Source organism: Narcine bancroftii, chromosome 1, assembly GCF_036971445.1.
Source record: "Narcine bancroftii isolate sNarBan1 chromosome 1, sNarBan1.hap1, whole genome shotgun sequence".
Taxonomy (NCBI): Eukaryota; Metazoa; Chordata; class Chondrichthyes; order Torpediniformes; family Narcinidae; genus Narcine; species Narcine bancroftii.
Window position 1 is genome coordinate 246,603,542 of NC_091469.1, and position 17,491 is coordinate 246,621,032.

The 17,491-nt window shown below is 49.7% G+C and overlaps 2 protein-coding genes across 4 annotated transcripts in view; both read left to right on the forward strand.

Annotated features, from left to right (window-relative positions):
* coq9 (coenzyme Q9 homolog (S. cerevisiae)) overlaps window positions 1–1,901 on the forward strand; it is a 111,634-nt gene extending 109,733 nt beyond the window's left edge. For both annotated transcript variants that reach the window (XM_069894096.1, XM_069894106.1), the window contains exon 9: window positions 1,718–1,901. In XM_069894096.1, coding sequence (XP_069750197.1) covers window positions 1,718–1,753 — 36 coding nt within the window. In that variant the 3' untranslated portion in view covers window positions 1,754–1,901. The remainder of the gene's footprint in view (window positions 1–1,717) is intronic.
* A 3,806-nt stretch (window positions 1,902–5,707) lies between these two features.
* polr2c (RNA polymerase II subunit C) overlaps window positions 5,708–17,491 on the forward strand; it is a 73,605-nt gene continuing 61,821 nt past the window's right edge. Inside the window, exons 1-5 of one of the 2 annotated variants that reach the window (XM_069894152.1) lie at window positions 5,708–5,875; window positions 9,552–9,601; window positions 9,683–9,751; window positions 10,294–10,346; window positions 10,446–10,574. In XM_069894152.1, coding sequence (XP_069750253.1) covers window positions 5,790–5,875; window positions 9,552–9,601; window positions 9,683–9,751; window positions 10,294–10,346; window positions 10,446–10,574 — 387 coding nt within the window. In that variant the 5' untranslated portion in view covers window positions 5,708–5,789. The remainder of the gene's footprint in view (window positions 5,876–9,551; window positions 9,602–9,682; window positions 9,752–10,293; window positions 10,347–10,445; window positions 10,575–17,491) is intronic. The other variant, XM_069894143.1, reaches the window with a different exon arrangement.

The following is a 17,491-nucleotide window of genomic DNA, read 5'->3' on the forward strand; positions in this document are numbered from 1 at the left end:
ATGGTAAAGACTTACAAGACCAAATTTGGAGTATCATGTGGAGTGTTGATCACCTAACTACAGGAGAAATATCCATTAGAAAGAAAGAGTGCAGAGAAGATTTACTAGGATGTTGCCTGGACTTCAGGAGATGAGTTACAGGGAAGAAAATAATGAGGGGCGATTTGACCAAGGTAGTACTCGAGATGGCAGAGGTCGACAGCATCGAGTCCACGCTGCTGAAGATCCAGCTGCGTTGGGTGGGTCACGTCTCCAGAATGGAGGACCATCGCCTTCCCAAGATCGTGTTATATGGCGAGCTCTCCACTGGCCACCGTGACAGAGGTGCACCAAAGAAAAGGTACAAGGACTGCCTAAAGAAATCTCTTGGTGCCTGCCACATTGACCACCGCCAGTGGGCTGATATCGCCTCAAACCGTGCATCTTGGCGCCTCACAGTTTGGCGGGCAGCAACCTCCTTTGAAGAAGACCTCAGAGCCCACCTCACTGACAAAAGGCAAAGGAGGAAAAACCCAACACCCAACCCCAACCAACCAATTTTCCCCTGCAGCCGCTGCAACCGTGTCTGTCTGTCCCGCATCGGACTTGTCAGCCACAAACGAGCCTGCAGCTGACGTGGACTTTTACCCCCTCCATAAATCTTCGTCCGCGAAGCCAAGCCAAAGATATAAAATTATGAGGTTTTTTTAAAAACTGAGGTTAAGTGAGCAGAAGACGTGGGTTAAGGATGAAAGTTCAAAAGCTTTGGGGGAACATTAGGGGGACTTCTTTACACAGAGTTGTGGAACGAGCTGCCAGCTTTTTCAATATTTTTATTGAAATTTCATATTGAAAAATAAAGAATACATGAGAATACATATTAAAAGTTTTTAAAAAGTACATTACACTTTGATCATACCAATCCATCTAAGGTAACCGCATTCTCAATCAAACAAATTACAATAATTTTAAAATATCTAAACCTACCACCAAAAAATGAAACTGTTGAGCAAGGAGAGAAAAAAAATTCCTCATTAAAGTGATAAATTACCTTATTAGTCAACACTTCTGCATTCATATCAAATCAGAGATTCTAAAAATAATTCATAAAAGGTCCCCAGTTTTTCAAATTTTAAATTCAAATCGAGTATTGAGCATCAAATCTTCTCTAAACTTAAACATGCCATTGAGCGTGAGTAGGCGGAGTAACGTCCTTCCACCACCTGTCCAGCCATAAGAGAAGTAAAAGCCAATACATGTAAATCAGATGCCGTTAAGAGTTATGCCACTCTCTCCAACAATACCAAACAAGGCAATTAAAGGATTAATCTTAAAATTAACTTTTAAAAGTACAGAAAAAATTTGAAATACTTCATTCCAGTATTTCCCAAGGCTTGGACATGTTCAAAACATTTGAATTAATGAGGCATTTATCACCTCCGTGAGCTGCCAGCTGAAGTGGTGAATGCGGGCTCAATTTTTACATTTAAGAAAAGATTTGAACGGATACATGGATGGGAAAGGTACAGTATGGAGGGCACTAGACTGGATGCAGGTCAGTGAGACTAGGAAGAATAATTGTTCGGTGCAGACGAGAAGGGCCAATGGGGCTGTTTTAATGCTGTCATGTTCTATGGTTCTAGGTCTGGGAGACACAGCAAGTATGAGGAGCTCTCTTCCTCCTTGCTGTCTGTCCCCCACCTTCCCTGTTGTAATATTTGTTCTCTTGGTAACACAGATGAAGAACCTCACCGGGATTGGCCAGGGTCGATGAGCTTATATACAGACATGGAGTGTGTGTGTAAGTGTGTGCGTATACAAAAGCACAAGCACAGCTGTGTCACATTGAGCCCGATGTGTTTAAATTCAGTTGTCAAGCAGTGCAGTGAAAAAATAAATGATGTTATCAATCTACTGCTTAATCTGCTGGTGTGAGAGTCCATTGTGGTGTGTGCTGTCTTCTCTGTCATGGGCAGGGTTGAAAAGTCAAGTCACTTTTATTTATTGTTTATACATGCCCATACAGTAAAGGTGAGATAGTGTTTCTCCAGGACCATAATAAAACATAACATAACATAACAATTACAGCACGTAAACAGGCCATTAGGCCCTTCTAGTCCGCACCGAACCAAACACCCATTTCTAATCCCACCTCCCTGCACAATGCCCATAACCCTCCATCTTCTTCTCATCCATATACCTGTCCAACCTTTTCTTAAATAATACAATTGACTCCGCTGCCACTATTTCTCCCGGAAGATCATTCCACACGGCTACCACTCTCTGAGTAAAGAAGTTCCCCCTCATGTTACCTCTAAACCTCTGCCCCTTAATTCTTAACTCATGTCCTCTTGTTTTAATCTTTCCTCCTCTTAACGGAAATAGTCTATCCACATCCACTCTGTCTATCCCTTTCATAATCTTAAATACTTCTATCAAATCCCCTCTCAACCTTCTACGCTCCAAAGAATAAAGACCTAATCTGTCCAATCTCTCCCTATACTCTAGATGCTTAAACCCAGGTAACATTCTGGTAAACCTTCTCTGCACTCTCTCCACTCTGTTTATATCCTTCCTATAATTAGGCGACCAGAACTGCACACAGAACTCCAAATTAGGCCGCTCCAACGTCTTATACAATCTCAACATCACCTCCCAACTCCTATATTCCATGCAATGATTGATAAAGGCCAGCATACTAAAAGCCTTCTTCACCACCCTATTCACGTGAGTTTCTACCTTCAGGGAACGATGTACCGTTTCTCCTAAATCTTTCTGCTCTTCTGTATTCCTCAATGCTCTCCCATTTACCACGTATGTCCTATTCTGATTCTTCTTACCAAAATGAAGCACCTCACACTTATCAGCATTAAATTCCATCTGCCATTTTTCAGCCCACTTTTATAAACAGCCCAAATCCCTCTGCAATCCTTGAAAACTTTCTTCATTATCCACTATTCCACCTATCTTAGTATCGTCTGCATATTTACTAATCCAATTCACCACCCCATCATCTAGATCATTAATGTAAATAACGAACAACAATGGGCCCAATACAGATCCTTGAGGCACACCACTGGTCACCGGCCTCCAACCTGACAGACAATTATCCACTACCACTCTCTGGCCTCTCCCTTTCAGCCAATGTTCAATCCATTTGACTATCTCAAAATTTATACCTAAAGACTGCACCTTCCTAACTAACCTTCCATGTGGTACCTTATCGAAGGCCTTACTGAAGTCCATATAGACAACATCCACTGCGCTACCCTCATCCACATTCCTAGTCACCTCTTCAAAAAATTCAATCAGATTGGTCAAACATGACCTTCCTCCCACAAATCCATGTTGAGTGCTCCTGATCAGACCCTGTCTATCCAGATGTTTATAAGTACTATCTCTAAGAATTTTCTCCATTAATTTACCTACCACAGACGTCAAACTTACAGGCCGATAGTTGCCAGGCTTCCTCCTTGAACCCTTTTTAAATAACGGAACCACATGCGCAATGCGCCAATCCTCCGGCACTATCCCCATGGAGCAGATTTATGTATATATAAGGTAAAATAGAAGTTAAACACATTAAAAGTCAAGACATATACTGTAAGACTCCCAGAACCACGGTACTCTATCCACATATGTACTGGGAATTCAGGAAACTGTTGCCCAATCTGCAGTCCCTCCTACCAGATGGCAGAAGGGAGAACAGTTTATATGAAGGGGTGTGTGGGGTCCTTCACAATATTTATTGCCTTTCACCTGCATCGTGTTTTCAACATACTTCGTGGTAGGAAAAGAGCTCCCAGTGATCTTTTCCGCTGACTTCACTATCCTCTGTAGGGTCTCGCGGTCCGAGGTGGTACAGCTTCCAAACTAGGCAGTGATGCAGTTCCACAGGATGCTCGCAATACATCCTCTGTAGAATGTAGTGAGGATGGAGGGTAGATGAACTTTCCTCAGCCTATGCAGGGTAGAGACACTGCTTGGCTTCCTTGGCTTTGGAGGTGATGTTAAGGGACCAGGTGAGAGTCTCCACCAAGTGCACTCCATGGAACTCTTGACGACCTCAACGGTCGAGCCCATCAACGGTTAGTAGAGAGTGATCTTCCCGGGCCCTCCTGAAGTCTCTTTTGTTTTTTTTTGACATTCACATAAAGGTTATTGGCTCTGCGCCAATCCGTTAGTGACTGCACCTCATCTCTGTACACTGACTCTTCATTCTTACTGATCAGGCCGACCATGGTCGTGTCATCAGCAAACTTGTCACAGCCAGACTCAAGCCCAAAATGTTGGTTACTTTTTACTTCCTATGAATGCTGTGTGACTTACTGGGTCTGTTCAGCACATTTGTGTATTACACAGTAAGAGCAGTTTTGGAGTAGGCAAGACATCTGTTATTTTTAAAACTCACAACAGCAGTGAAGAAGGAGGGATGAATGGAGTATCAGTGGGAGAACACGTGCACTGATCAGAATACTGCTGTGCTCCAGGTCACAAACAGTGCACTGCACTTCAAAGGGCCTCAAGTCTGAGCATAAACTGTCATTGGCTGGCCCCAGTCATTGGTCCCTACTCAGCAGAGTGTCTGAGCTGGCTCTTTCCCGCTTTTCCACCACTTGGCAATGCTCCTACTCCCTGTTACATGGTCGTTACGGTGGACGCCATCTGTGAGGACTGCAGGTAACAGGGCTCTGTGCTCCCTCATGCCAGCCAGGGTATTCCAGTGTACACAGATACCGGAGCAGAGCCACAGTCCACGGGGTGGAAGGCTGAAAATCCCCGTGGGTAGCCCTGATGCAAGGACACAGGAATCCTCCCACTGCACTGGGCCTCTTACTTCCCCGACAGGTCCCACAGTTGGGTGCGAGTGTGTGAACGGGAGAGCCGTTGCACTGTTTCATTGATTGTGATTTGAGTCTTGGAGCTTGCATTCTGCTGCATCCCATGAACCCTTCCATACAATATATGAGGGACTCCATCTGTACACTGCAGGGGATCTCCATCCATACACTGGGGGGGTGGGTCCGTCTCTGTATGTACACTAGGGGGTGGGGTTTCTGACCGTGCACGGGGAGGGGGGGAAGGGTCCTCCGTCCGTGCACCGGGGGGGGGAGGGTCCTCCGTCCGTGCACCGGGGGGGGAGGGTCCTCCGTCCGTGCACCGGGGGGGGAGGGTCCTCCGTCCGCACAACAAGGCGGTGACTCCATCCGTACAACGAGGGGGGCGGGGGCTGTCTCCGTCTGTACAACGATGGGAAGTTTCCGTATGTACAATGAGGGGGGAATCTCCGTCCTTACACCAAGGGTAGGGGTCTCTGTACGTACACAATATGTACACCAAGGGTGGGAGTCTCCGTCCTTAAACCGAGGGTGGGGGCCTCTGTCCGTCCTCCGAGGGGGAGAACTCTGTACATACAATGAGGGGGGGAGGGGTGGAAATCTCCGTCCATACACCGAGGGTGGAGGGGTCTCCGAGTGTCCACCGAATGGGTTATCCGTCCGTCCACGGAGGGGACTCTGTCTGTATCCTTAGGGGGGGAAGAACTCTCTACGTACACCGAGGGTGAGGGTCTCCGTCCGTACCCTGGGGGGGGGGGGAAGAGGAGAGGGGAACTTCGTCCACATTCTGGCGTGTTGGGACCTTCTCTGTCCACTGGAGAGTCTACCTCGGTCTTCTGAAGTTCAGGCTATCAGTGCAGGTGGCGCGAGGCACGCTGGGAGTTTGGCGGTCCGGGGCGCGAGGCACGCTGGGGGTTTGGCGGTCCGGAGCGCGAGGTACGTTGGGAGTTTGGCGGACTGAGGCAGCGAGCAATGCCGTACGCGAATCAGCCGACGGTGCGGATCACGGAACTAACGGACGAGAACGTGAAGTTCATCGTGGAGAACACGGAGCTTTCGTGAGTGTGGGGGAGGGAGCTCGGCCGAGGGTGTAACAGGGCCCTGCCAGGCATGGGGGGGCGGGAGTTACAGGGCCTTGCCAGACATGGGTTTGCAGGGCCCGGCCAAGTGGGGTTGTCTGGGTATGGGTGGATACAAGACCTAGCCAGGTATTGGGCGTTACAGGGCCCCCGTTATTATATGGGATACAGGAGCTGGCTGGGTTTTGTGTGGGTATGGGGTTTACAGAGCCTGGCCGGGTATGGGGGGAGGGGTACAATGCCCGGCCGGTTTTGGAGGGTCCAGGGTCCGAGTGGGAATGGACGGTGATAGGCCCAGTCAGGCATGGGTGGGTACAGGGCACGGCCAGTTATGTAGAGTACAGGGCCTGGTTGGGTATGGGGGTAAAGGGCTCAGGTGGATATGGCGGGGGGGGGGGGGGGTATTGGCCTCGACTGGGTTTGGGGGTACAGTCTGTGTGGGTATGGGGAGTAAAGGGCCTGGCTGGGTATGGGGTTGTGTCCCTAGCCAGATCGGATCATTCCGGACTGGTCGGCCACCTGTTAAGAGTTCCTGTCTTTTGCTAATAAAAGCCTTGGTTTGGATCAACCACCTAAAATGACAGAAGGAGAAGATAATGAAAAGAACTGACTCAGTGGAATTTCTTGTTTACTTTTATTGAGTGACAACATTGTTTAACGGGTTTAATGTATCTTAGATTCTGAACTTTAAATAAGTGGGAGAGGAGGTGAGGGAGGGACGGCAGGAGGGAAGGGGGGAGAAAACGACACTATATATTTGAAAAGGAAAATGTATGTATTTTGATCAATATGGTTTATAGTGTGAAAAATAAAAAATTAAAAAAAAACAAGTCTTTGGTTCTTTCGACTAGCTCTACAATTTTATTAGCAAAAGACAGGAGCTCTTCAAAGGTGGCCAACCAGTCCGGAATGATCCGACCTGGCTAGGGACACAACCCTTTAAGGCCCAGACAGTAGGCGTGTCTAAGCTCGCAGCCAATTGCTGTAAGCATAGTCATTACACTCGAGATACTGTAACTATATACATTGGTGATAGGTCTGTATGGGGAGGGTGCAGGGCCTGGCTGGGTATGGGGTGTACAGGGTCCAGCTGGGTATGGGGGTACAGGGTCCAGCCGGGTATGGGGATACAGTGTCCAGCCGGGTATGGGGGTACAGGGTCCAGCCAGGTATGGAGGTACAGGGTCCAGCCGGGTATGGGGGTACAGGGTCCAGCCGGGTATGGAGGTACAGGGTCCAGCCGGGTATGGGGGTACAGGGTCCAGTCGGGTATGGGGGTACAGGGTCCAGCTGGGTATGGGGGTACAGGGTCTAGCTGGGTATGGGGGTACAGGGTCCAGCCGGGTATGGGGGTACAGGGTCCAGCTGGGTATGGGGGATACAGAGCCCGACTTGTTATGGGGTACCGGAACATCATTTTTGGGGGTATGGGGGGGTTCAGGTCGGTGGGTATGGGGGTACAGAGTCCAGTTGGATATGGGTGGTACAGGGCCCAGCTGGGTGTAATGGGGTACAGGTACTGGCTGGGTGTAGGGGGTACAGGGTCTGGCTGTGTGTAGGGATCGGGTACTGGGCCTGCCCAGGTGTAGGTTAGTGGGTGCAAAGTCTGGCAGGTTGTTGGTAGTGGGTACAGGGCCCAAATTGGTGTGGGCAGCAGGTACAGGTTCAAGCTGGGTAGTTGGTCTTGGGTCTGGCCAGTTGTAGGCAGCAGGTACGGTGTGAAGTTGGGTGTAGGGAGTGGGTACATAGTCTGGCCGGAAGTAATGAGCAGGTACATGGTCCACCTGTGTGTAGGTGCTAGGTACAAGGTCCGGCCAGGTGTGGGAGGTGGTGTGTGTTTTGGCTGCATTTAGGGAGTGGGTACTGTGTCCAGCTGGATGTAGGGGGTAGATACAGTGTCTGGCCAGCAGCAGGGAACGGGTACAGGCTCCGTCTGGATGTTGGGAGAGGATGCGTGTACTGGACAATTGTAGGGAGTGGGTACAGGGATCGACTGGATGAAGGGAGCAAGTACAGTGTCTGGCTGGGTGTAGGGAATGGGTACAGGCTTTGGCTGGGTGTAGGGAGTATGTGCAGGGTCTAACTGGGTGTTGGTGATGGGTACAGGTTCTGGCTAGTGCGTCCAGTCATGTGTGTGGGGTAGCTTGGCCACACTAATGTGTGCAGGTGCACCCGGGATTTTACAAGTGCTGCAGATGCGTGCTGGCATGCATTGAGAGCATTCAGGTGCGTGCGGTGTGCAAGAAGGGCGTACAGATGTGCAAGGGATGCAGTGTATGTATAGGTGCGGTATAGTGGGTATAGGTATGCGCGGGGTGCATTAAGGACATACATTTGTGAGCAGGGTGTAGTGTGTGTTCAAGTGTATTCTAAGTGTAGTGAGTGCATGCAGGTGCTTGTGGGGTGCAGTGGCTTTGAGGGTGTACAGTTGTGTGTAGGGTGTAGCGAGGGTGTACAGTGGCATGCATTATGCAATGTATGTACAGGTGTGTGGGGTGCACCGTTGTGTGTGCAGGGTGTAGCAAGGGTGTACAGGTGTGCATGGAATGCACGGTTGTGGTTGCAGGGTGGAGCGAGGGTGTGCATGGGGTGCAAGGTTGTGGGTACAGTGTGTAGTGAGGGTGTACAGGTGTGTGTGGGGTGCACAGTTTAGGTTGGAGGGTGTAGCAAGGGTGTACAGGTGTGCGAGGGGTGCACAGTTGTGGGTATGGTGTAGAGAGGGTGTACAAGTGTGCGAGGGGTGCATGGTTGTGGGTATGGTGTAGCGAGGGTGTACAGGTGTGCATGGAGTGCATGGTTGTGGGTACATGGTGGAGCGAGGGTGTGTGGGGTGCACAGTTTAGGTTGCAGGGTGTAGCGCAGGTGTACAGGTGTGCGAGGCGTGCACGGTTGTGGGGATGGTGTAGAGAGGGTGTACAGGTGTGCGTGGGGTGCACAGATGTGGGTACAGGGTGTAGCGAGGGTGTACAGATATGCGTGGTCTGCGCGGTTGTGGGGACAGGTTGTAGCGATGGTGTACATGTGTGCGTGGGATGCAAGGTTGTGGGTACAGGGTGTAGCGAGGGTGTACAGGTGTGGGTACAGGGTGTAGCGAGGGTGTACAAGTATGCGTGGTGTGCACGGTTGTGTGTACAGGGTGTATCGAAGGTGTACAGGTGTGGGTGGGGTTCATGTTTGGGTACAGGGTGTAGCGAGTGTGTACAGTTGTGCGTGGGGTGCACGGTTATGGGTACAGGATGTAACGAGGGTGTACAAGTGTGCATGGGGTTCACGGTTATGGGTACAGGTTGTAGCAAGGGTGTACAGGTGTGGGTACAGGGTGTAGTGAGGGTGTACAAGTGTGCGTGGTGTGCACAGTTGTGTGTACAGGGTGTAGCAGTGGTGTACAGGTGTGCATGGGGTGCACGGTTGTAGGTACAGGGTGTAGGAATGGTGTACAGGTGTGCGTGGGGTACACGGTTATTGGTACAGGATGTAGCGAGGGTGTACAAGTGTGCATGGGGTTCACAGTTATGGGTACAGGTTGTAGCGAGGGTGCACAGGTGTGCGTGGGGTGCATGGTTTTAGGTGCAGGGTGTACAGGTGTGTGTGGGGTGCACATTTGTGGGTACAGGGTGACTACAGGTTGTGAGCCATGTCCTCCTTTCTCTTGCAGAGTGGCCAACGCATTGCGCAGAGTTCTCATGGCAGAAGTGGCGACTTTGGGTAATTAATTGCTGGCCTTGTACTCTCGCCCACACTTGGACTCACCCTGCAGCATCTCACTCAGCCTTCTTTTCTTTGCAGCGATTGACTGGGTTCAGATTGATGCCAATTCTTCTGTTCTCCATGATGAGTTCATTGCCCACAGAATTGGTGAGTGCAGCAGCCTAGTGTGACAGTGGCCGGGGTTTGAATCCAGCCCTGCTAAAGAGTTTGTACATTTGCTCTTATCTATGTGGGGTTCCTCCAGCTCCTCCAACTTCCTCCATGTTCCAAAAATGGACAAGGGTTCTAAGTAAATGGTTATATGGTTATGGTTATATGGTTATTTAGTGTATTTGGGGGGCACAGGCTCATGGGCTGGAAGGGCCTGTACATCTGTCCTCTGGGCCTGGGTGGTGAGGCTGCTTTGCTAAGTGGCGCCCTATTGGTCAAGTTCAGTGACTTGCGTTTGTTGATGGATGTCTGGAGAATCTGGACTGAAATGCCACAGGGGGATCGACTCCCAGACAGACACAGAACTGGTAAACCACAGTCGACGCAAGAGTGAATTAGTGAGTTCTCAGGAAGACAAATGTTGGTCGGGTATGGGTTCACAGCTTGTTCAAACTTTTTCTCTCTACTGCAAATGCCTCATCAGTCACCATGTGGCCACTTGAACTTGTTTGTTTTAGCTTTCTTTCATTTTGTTTTAGGTTTAATTCCCCTGACAAGTGATGACATTGTGGATAAGATGCAGTACTCAAGGGTATGTGTGTGTGGGGGTGAGGGGGATGGGCTGGGTGTGGAGGGGGTGAATGAGACCTAACAGAGTGTACATTGTTGATTACCTGTATTTCCATCACAGGATTGTACGTGTGACGAATTCTGCCCGGAATGTTCTGTGGAACTGACGCTTGATGTTAAGTGTAATGAAGATCAGACCCGACATGTCACCTCCAGGGACCTGTTGTCTAACAACTCTCGGGTTATTCCAGTGAGTACATTTCAGTCTCCCTTCTCTATACGGTTATAATAGGTGATACCATTCACCCACCACCCATGATGTTAACACAGAACATGCATCTCCTCTTTCGTGCCCCATATATCTTTAAACTGCACCCCGTACGCATTTATCTTGGGAAGAAAGATTCTGACCGTCTAACCTACAATGCCTCGATAGGTCACCTACAGTGCTCCAGAGAAAACAACCTAAGTTTGTTCAAACTCTCCTCATAACTTGTATCATCTAAACCAGGCAACATCGTGGTAAATCTCTTCTGTACTCTTTCCAAAACTTTCACGTTCTTTGTGTAATGGGGTGACTAGAATAATTATTCTAAGTGTTGCTGAACCAAAGTTTTACATACCTGTAAAATGACTTCCTTACTTTTGCACTCCATGCCCTGTCTACTGAAGCCAAACATACCATGTGCCTTCTTTACCACCCTATCTACTTGTGTGGTCACTACAGCCCCAGTTAGTGCCCAACTCGTGCAACTGTGGTCCAAATGCAACTGGGACCCTCCCCTACCTCAGAGGTAGTCAGGGAACCCAGTTAAACTTGCCCAGGATGCATCGACCGGCAGCTTGAACAGCTAAATGGCCTACCCGGTAACTCCTGCAGTGTCAGCATTTACCCGCTGGTGTCACAGGGAAACCCCGTGGGTAAAGTGCCTGCCCTGATCGAGGGGGAGAGGGGTCGCTGCTGCGGGGCCCGGGTTGAGAGGGGGAGAGGTCACTGCCACGAGGGAGAGTGAAAGGGGACCACATTCGGGGGGGAGTGAGGTCACTGCAATGGGGGGAGAAGTCGATGCCACGGGGATGGGGGTGCCATGATCACATTCAACTGGGGAGGCAGGGGTTTCTGCTGCGGGGGAGGTGAGTGAGAGAGGAGTCACTGCTGGGGGTGGGGGGTTAGAGGAGAGGGATTGTTGCTGCGGGTGAAGGAGAGGAGAGGGGTTGCTGGTGCAGTGGGGGAGAGGAGAGGGGGTCGTTGCTGCAGGTAGAGGGGTCGCTGCTGCCAGGGGGGAGAGCGGTTGCCCACGAGGGGGGGGAGGTTGTCGCTACTGCGGGTGGGAAGGGTTTCGCTACCGTGGAGGAAGAGGAGAGGGGTTGCTGCTGCAGGAGGGAGTGTAGCGGGGCCCTATACTGCTGCTGCTGCGAACAACACTGTGAAAGCTCAACAGTCATGGCAACGGGACATTGCTGAGGAGATGCGATTGACGACGTGGGGGGAGAGGAGAGGGGTAGCTGCCTTGGGGGGCGGAGTGAGTGGTCACAGCTGATGGGCGGAGGGTGACTGACTGGGGGGTGGGGAGTGACGGGAGAATGACTGACAGCCGTTGGGGAGCAGGGGATACTTACCAATAGTTCCCGTGAGTGCACGGCACGTCACTTTCCGCATCATCATGGGGACAGGATCCCTCTTAAGTCGCCGGGCTGATGATTTAACAGGTTGATCCCCTGCAGGTTAAAAGGTGCTGGAAGCACCTTTGCCCCATTAATTGCACCTGGGTCCCAGGAGGGCTACCCAGGTGCTGCAGTTTAAAAGAACCTGATGTATACATCCTTTTACAGTATCACCAATGATATCACTACCATAAAGTTATTTTCATTCATAAAATACAGAACCTTTTGTAGAAACAGAACACTATGACTCCAGCTCTCCCATCAAGAAGCTTCAACTGCTTAGCTGCACAATTGCCAGTCACATTTCTGTTTAAACAATCAAGTGATTAAGAAAGAGGAAGTACTGGAGATTTTGAACCGTATAAAGGTGGATAAGTCTCCGGGTCCTGATGCGATTTTCCCCAGGACTTTGAGAAAAGTTAGTGAGGAAATAGCAGAGGCTCTGACAGTGATTTTTCATTAGATTTGTCATTAGTGCCAGAGGATTGGTGTATTGCACATGTGGTTTCTTTGTTTAAAAAAGATTCAAGGAGCAAGCATAGCAATTATTGGCCTGTAAATTTGACATCTGTGGTAGGTAAATTAATGGAAAGCATTCTTAGAGATAGTATATATGAGTATTTGGAGAGCCAGGGTCTGATCAGGAACACTCAACACAGATTTGTGCATGGAAGGTCATGTTTGACCAGTCTTGTTGAATTTTTTGAAGAGGTGATTGGAAATGTTGACAAGGGTAGAGCAGTGGAGGTTGTCATCGTGGACTTCAGTAAGGCTTTCAATAAGGTTCTGCATGGAAGGTTAGTTAGGAAGGTTCATGCACTAGGTATTAACTTTGAAATAGTCAAATGGATTCAATAGTGGCTGGAAGGGAAATGCCAGAGAGTCATAGTGGATAACTTTGTCAGCATGGAGGCTGGCAACAAGTGATGTTTGTCAGGGATCTGTATTGGGTCCTGTGCTGTTTGCCTTATACATTAATGATCTGGATGATGGGGAGGTAAATTGGATGAGTAAATATGCAGATGATACTAAAATAGGTGGAATTGTGGATAATGAAGAAAGTTTTCAAAGATTGCAGAGGGATTTGGACTGATTAGGAGAGTGGGCTAACAGATGGCAGATGGAGTTTAATGCTGAGAAGTGTGAAGTGCTTCATTTTAGAAGGAATAATCAAAACAGAACGTGTGTAGTAAATGGGAGGGCATTGAGGAATGCAGTGGAGTAGAAAGATCTAGGAATAATGGTGCATCGTTCCCTGAAGGTAGAATTTCATGTGGATAGGGTGGTGAAGAAGGCTTTTAGTATGCTGGCCTTTATCAATCAATGCATAGAATGGGAAGTGATGTTGAGACTGTTTAAGGCGTTGGCTACATTTGGAATATTACTGAATTATAGGAAGGACATCAACAAAGTAGTGAGAGTGCAGGGAAGATTTACGAAAATGTTACCTGGGTTTCAGCAACTCATCTAGATTACAAAGAAAGATTGAGCAAATCAGGTCTTTATTTTTTGGTGTGTAGAAGGTTGAGAGGAGATTTGATGGAGGTATTTACGATTATGAGAGGGATAGATAGAGTTGATGTGGATTGGTTTTTCCCTTGAGGGTAGGAAAGAATGAAACGAGGTCATGAGTTAAGGGGCAAAAATTTAGAAGTAACATGGGGGGAATGTTTTTACTTAGAGAATGAGCTTCCAGGAGAAGGAGTGATGGCAGGGTCCATTTTGTCATTTAATGAAACATCAGAACCATGCTAGACAAGACTGACAGCCACCGACCTGAACGTCGGTCTGCCCTCATTGCACATGAACTCCTCAGACTTGACATCGACATAGCCGCTCTCAGTGAAGTCCGCCTGGCAGATGTAGGCAGCCTCCAAGAACGCGGCGCGGGCTACACACTCTACTGGTCTGGCAAGCCTTCGGATGAACGACGCCTATCTGGTGTAGGCTTCATGGTCAAGAGCTTCATTGCCTCCAAACTCGAAAACCTTCCGACAGGCCTCTCGGACCGAATCATGTCCATGCGACTCCCACTTCAAAACAAGCGTCACATCACCCTCATCAGTGTCTATGCTCCAACCCTCCAGGCGGAACCAGCAGAAAAGAACAAGTTCTACACCGACCTGCGCAACCTCATCCAACGTACCCCTACAGCCGACAAGGTTGTCATCCTGGGCGACTTCAACGCTCGTGTCGGCAAAGACTCAGAAACCTGGCCAGGAATCCTGGGCAAGCATGGCGTCGGCAAGTGCAACGACAATGGGCGCCTCCTGTTGGAGCTCTGCGCAGAACAGCGGCTTGTCATTACAAACACCCTTTTTCAGCAGAGGGACAGCCTTAAGACCACCTGGATGCATCCCCGATCCAAACACTGGCACCTCCTGGACTACATCCTGGTGCGAGAAAGTGACAAACAAGATGTGCTCCACACCAGGGTCATGCCTAGCGCGGAATGCCACACTGACCACCGGCTGGTTCGCTGCAAGCTCAACCTTCACTTCAAACCAAAGCCCAGGAACAATAAAGCCCCCAGAAAGAGGTTCAATGTTGGAAAACTGCAGTCAGACGAAGCGAGAGGAAACTTCCAGGCAAACCTCAAAGCAAAGCTCGACGTTGCAACCCGCCTCACGGACCCGTCCCCTGAAACCCTCTGGGATCAGTTGAAGGCTACCATACTGCAATCCACTGAAGAGGTACTGAGCTTCTCCTCCAGGAAAAACAAGGACTGGTTTGACGAAAACAGCCAGGAAATCCAGGAGCTGCTGGCAAAGAAGCGAGCTGCCCACCAGGCTCACCTTACAAAGCCGTCCTGTCCAGAGAAGAAACAAGCCTTCCGTCGCGCATGCAGCCATCTTCAGCGCAAACTCCGGGAGATCCAAAATGAGTGGTGGACTAGCCTCGCCAAACGAACACAGCTCAGCGCGGACATTGGCGACTTCAGGGGTTTCTACGAGGCTCTAAAGGCTGTGTACGGCCCCTCACCCCAAGTCCAAAGCCCGCTGCGCAGCTCAGACGGCAAAGTCCTCCTCAGCGACAAGATCTCCATCCTCAACCGATGGTCAGAACACTTCCAATCTCTTTTCAGTACCAACCGCTCAGTCCAAGATTCCGCCCTGCTCCAGCTCCCTCAACAGCCCCTAAGGCTAGAGCTGGATGAGGTTCCCACCCTGGATGAGACATATAAGGCAATCGAACAACTGAAAAGTGGCAAAGCAGCAGGTATGGATGGAATCCCCCCAGAAGTCTGGAAGGCTGGCGGCAAAACTCTGCATGCCAAACTGCATGAGTTTTTCAAGCTTTGTTGGGACCAAGGTAAACTGCCTCAGGATCTTCGTGATGCCACCATCATCACCCTGTACAAAAACAAAGGCGAGAAATCAGACTGCTCAAACTACAGGGGAATCACGTTGCTCTCCATTGCAGGCAAAATCTTCGCTAGGATTCTACTAAATAGAATAATACCTAGTGTCGCCGAGAATATTCTCCCAGAATCACAGTGCGGCTTTCGCGCAAACAGAGGAACCACTGACATGGTCTTTGCCCTCAGACAGCTCCAAGAAAAGTGCAGAGAACAAAACAAAGGACTCTACATCACCTTTGTTGACCTCACCAAAGCCTTCGACACCGTGAGCAGGAAAGGGCTTTGGCAAATACTAGAGCGCATCGGATGTCCCCCAAAGTTCCTCAACATGATTATCCAACTGCACGAAAACCAACAAGGTCGGGTCAGATACAGCAATGAGCTCTCTGAACCCTTCTCCATTAACAATGGCGTGAAGCAAGGCTGTGTTCTCGCACCAACCCTCTTTTCAATCTTCTTCAGCATGATGCTGAACCAAGCCATGAAAGACCCCAACAATGAAGACGCTGTTTACATCCGGTACCGCACGGATGGCAGTCTCTTCAATCTGAGGCGCCTGCAAGCTCACACCAAGACACAAGAGAAACTTGTCCGTGAACTACTCTTTGCAGATGATGCCGCTTTAGTTGCCCATTCAGAGCCAGCTCTTCAGCGCTTGACGTCCTGCTTTGCGGAAACTGCCAAAATGTTTGGCCTGGAAGTCAGCCTGAAGAAAACTGAGGTCCTCCATCAGCCAGCTCCCCACCATGACTACCAGCCCCCCCACATCTCCATCGGGCACACAAAACTCAAAACGGTCAACCAGTTTACCTATCTCGGCTGCACCATTTCATCAGATGCAAGGATCGACAATGAGATAGACAACAGACTCGCCAAGGCAAATAGCGCCTTTGGAAGACTACACAAAAGAGTCTGGAAAAACAACCAACTGAAAAACCTCACAAAGATAAGCGTATACAGAGCCGTTGTCATACCCACACTCCTGTTCGGCTCCGAATCATGGGTCCTCTACCGGCACCACCTACGGCTCCTAGAACGCTTCCACCAGCGTTGTCTCCGCTCCATCCTCAACATCCATTGGAGCGCTCACACCCCTAACGTCGAGGTACTCGAGATGGCAGAGGTCGACAGCATCGAGTCCACGCTGCTGAAGATCCAGCTGCGCTGGATGGGTCACGTCTCCAGAATGGAGGACCATCGCCTTCCCAAGATCGTATTATATGGCGAGCTCTCCACTGGCCACCGTGACAGAGGTGCACCAAAGAAAAGGTACAAGGACTGCCTAAAGAAATCTCTTGGTGCCTGCCACATTGACCACCGCCAGTGGGCTGATAACGCCTCAAACCGTGCATCTTGGCGCCTCACAGTTTGGCGGGCAGCAGCCTCCTTTGAAGAAGACCGCAGAGCCCACCTCACTGACAAAAGGCAAAGGAGGAAAAACCCAACACCCAACCCCAACCAACCAATTTTCCCTTGCAACCGCTGCAATCGTGTCTGCCTGTCCCGCATCGGACTGGTCAGCCACAAACGAGCCTGCAGCTGACGTGGACCTTTTACCCCCTCCATAAATCTTCGTCCGCGAAGCCAAGCCAAAGAAAGATAGGTATATGGATGGGAGGGGAATGGAGTTCAGGCAGATGGGACTAGAGGAGTGTACTTGGTTTGGTGTGGACTAGAAGGGCCAAAATGGCCTGTTTCCATGCTGTTATATATCCATTATACACAAAATATAGAATTCAAGCATACAATTTATCACCCATTTCTTTGCCCACTCTCCTAAGCAGTCCAAGTCTCTCTGCAACCTTTCAGTTTCTTCAACACTTTCTGCTCCTCCACCTATCTTGGTGTCATCTGAAAAGTTGCCAATGTAGCGAGTGAGCTAACTGAGTGAATGAACGAGACTAGCAGTCAGTGGGAACTTGTGAACTTTATTTTGGCAAGTGCGCTGCTGTTTTTAAGGCACTCCTGCCCCAGCGCACCGGAAACCACGTCATCGTGACACAAGTGCGCTACTCACTCGTATGTGAGCCCCGACTTTCTACCAAGAAACAAAGTCGGGTGGTGCAATCTTTGATGTGGCTCCTCCACTGATTGTGCATATAGAAACATAGAAGATAGGAGGAAGAGTAGGTCATTCGGCC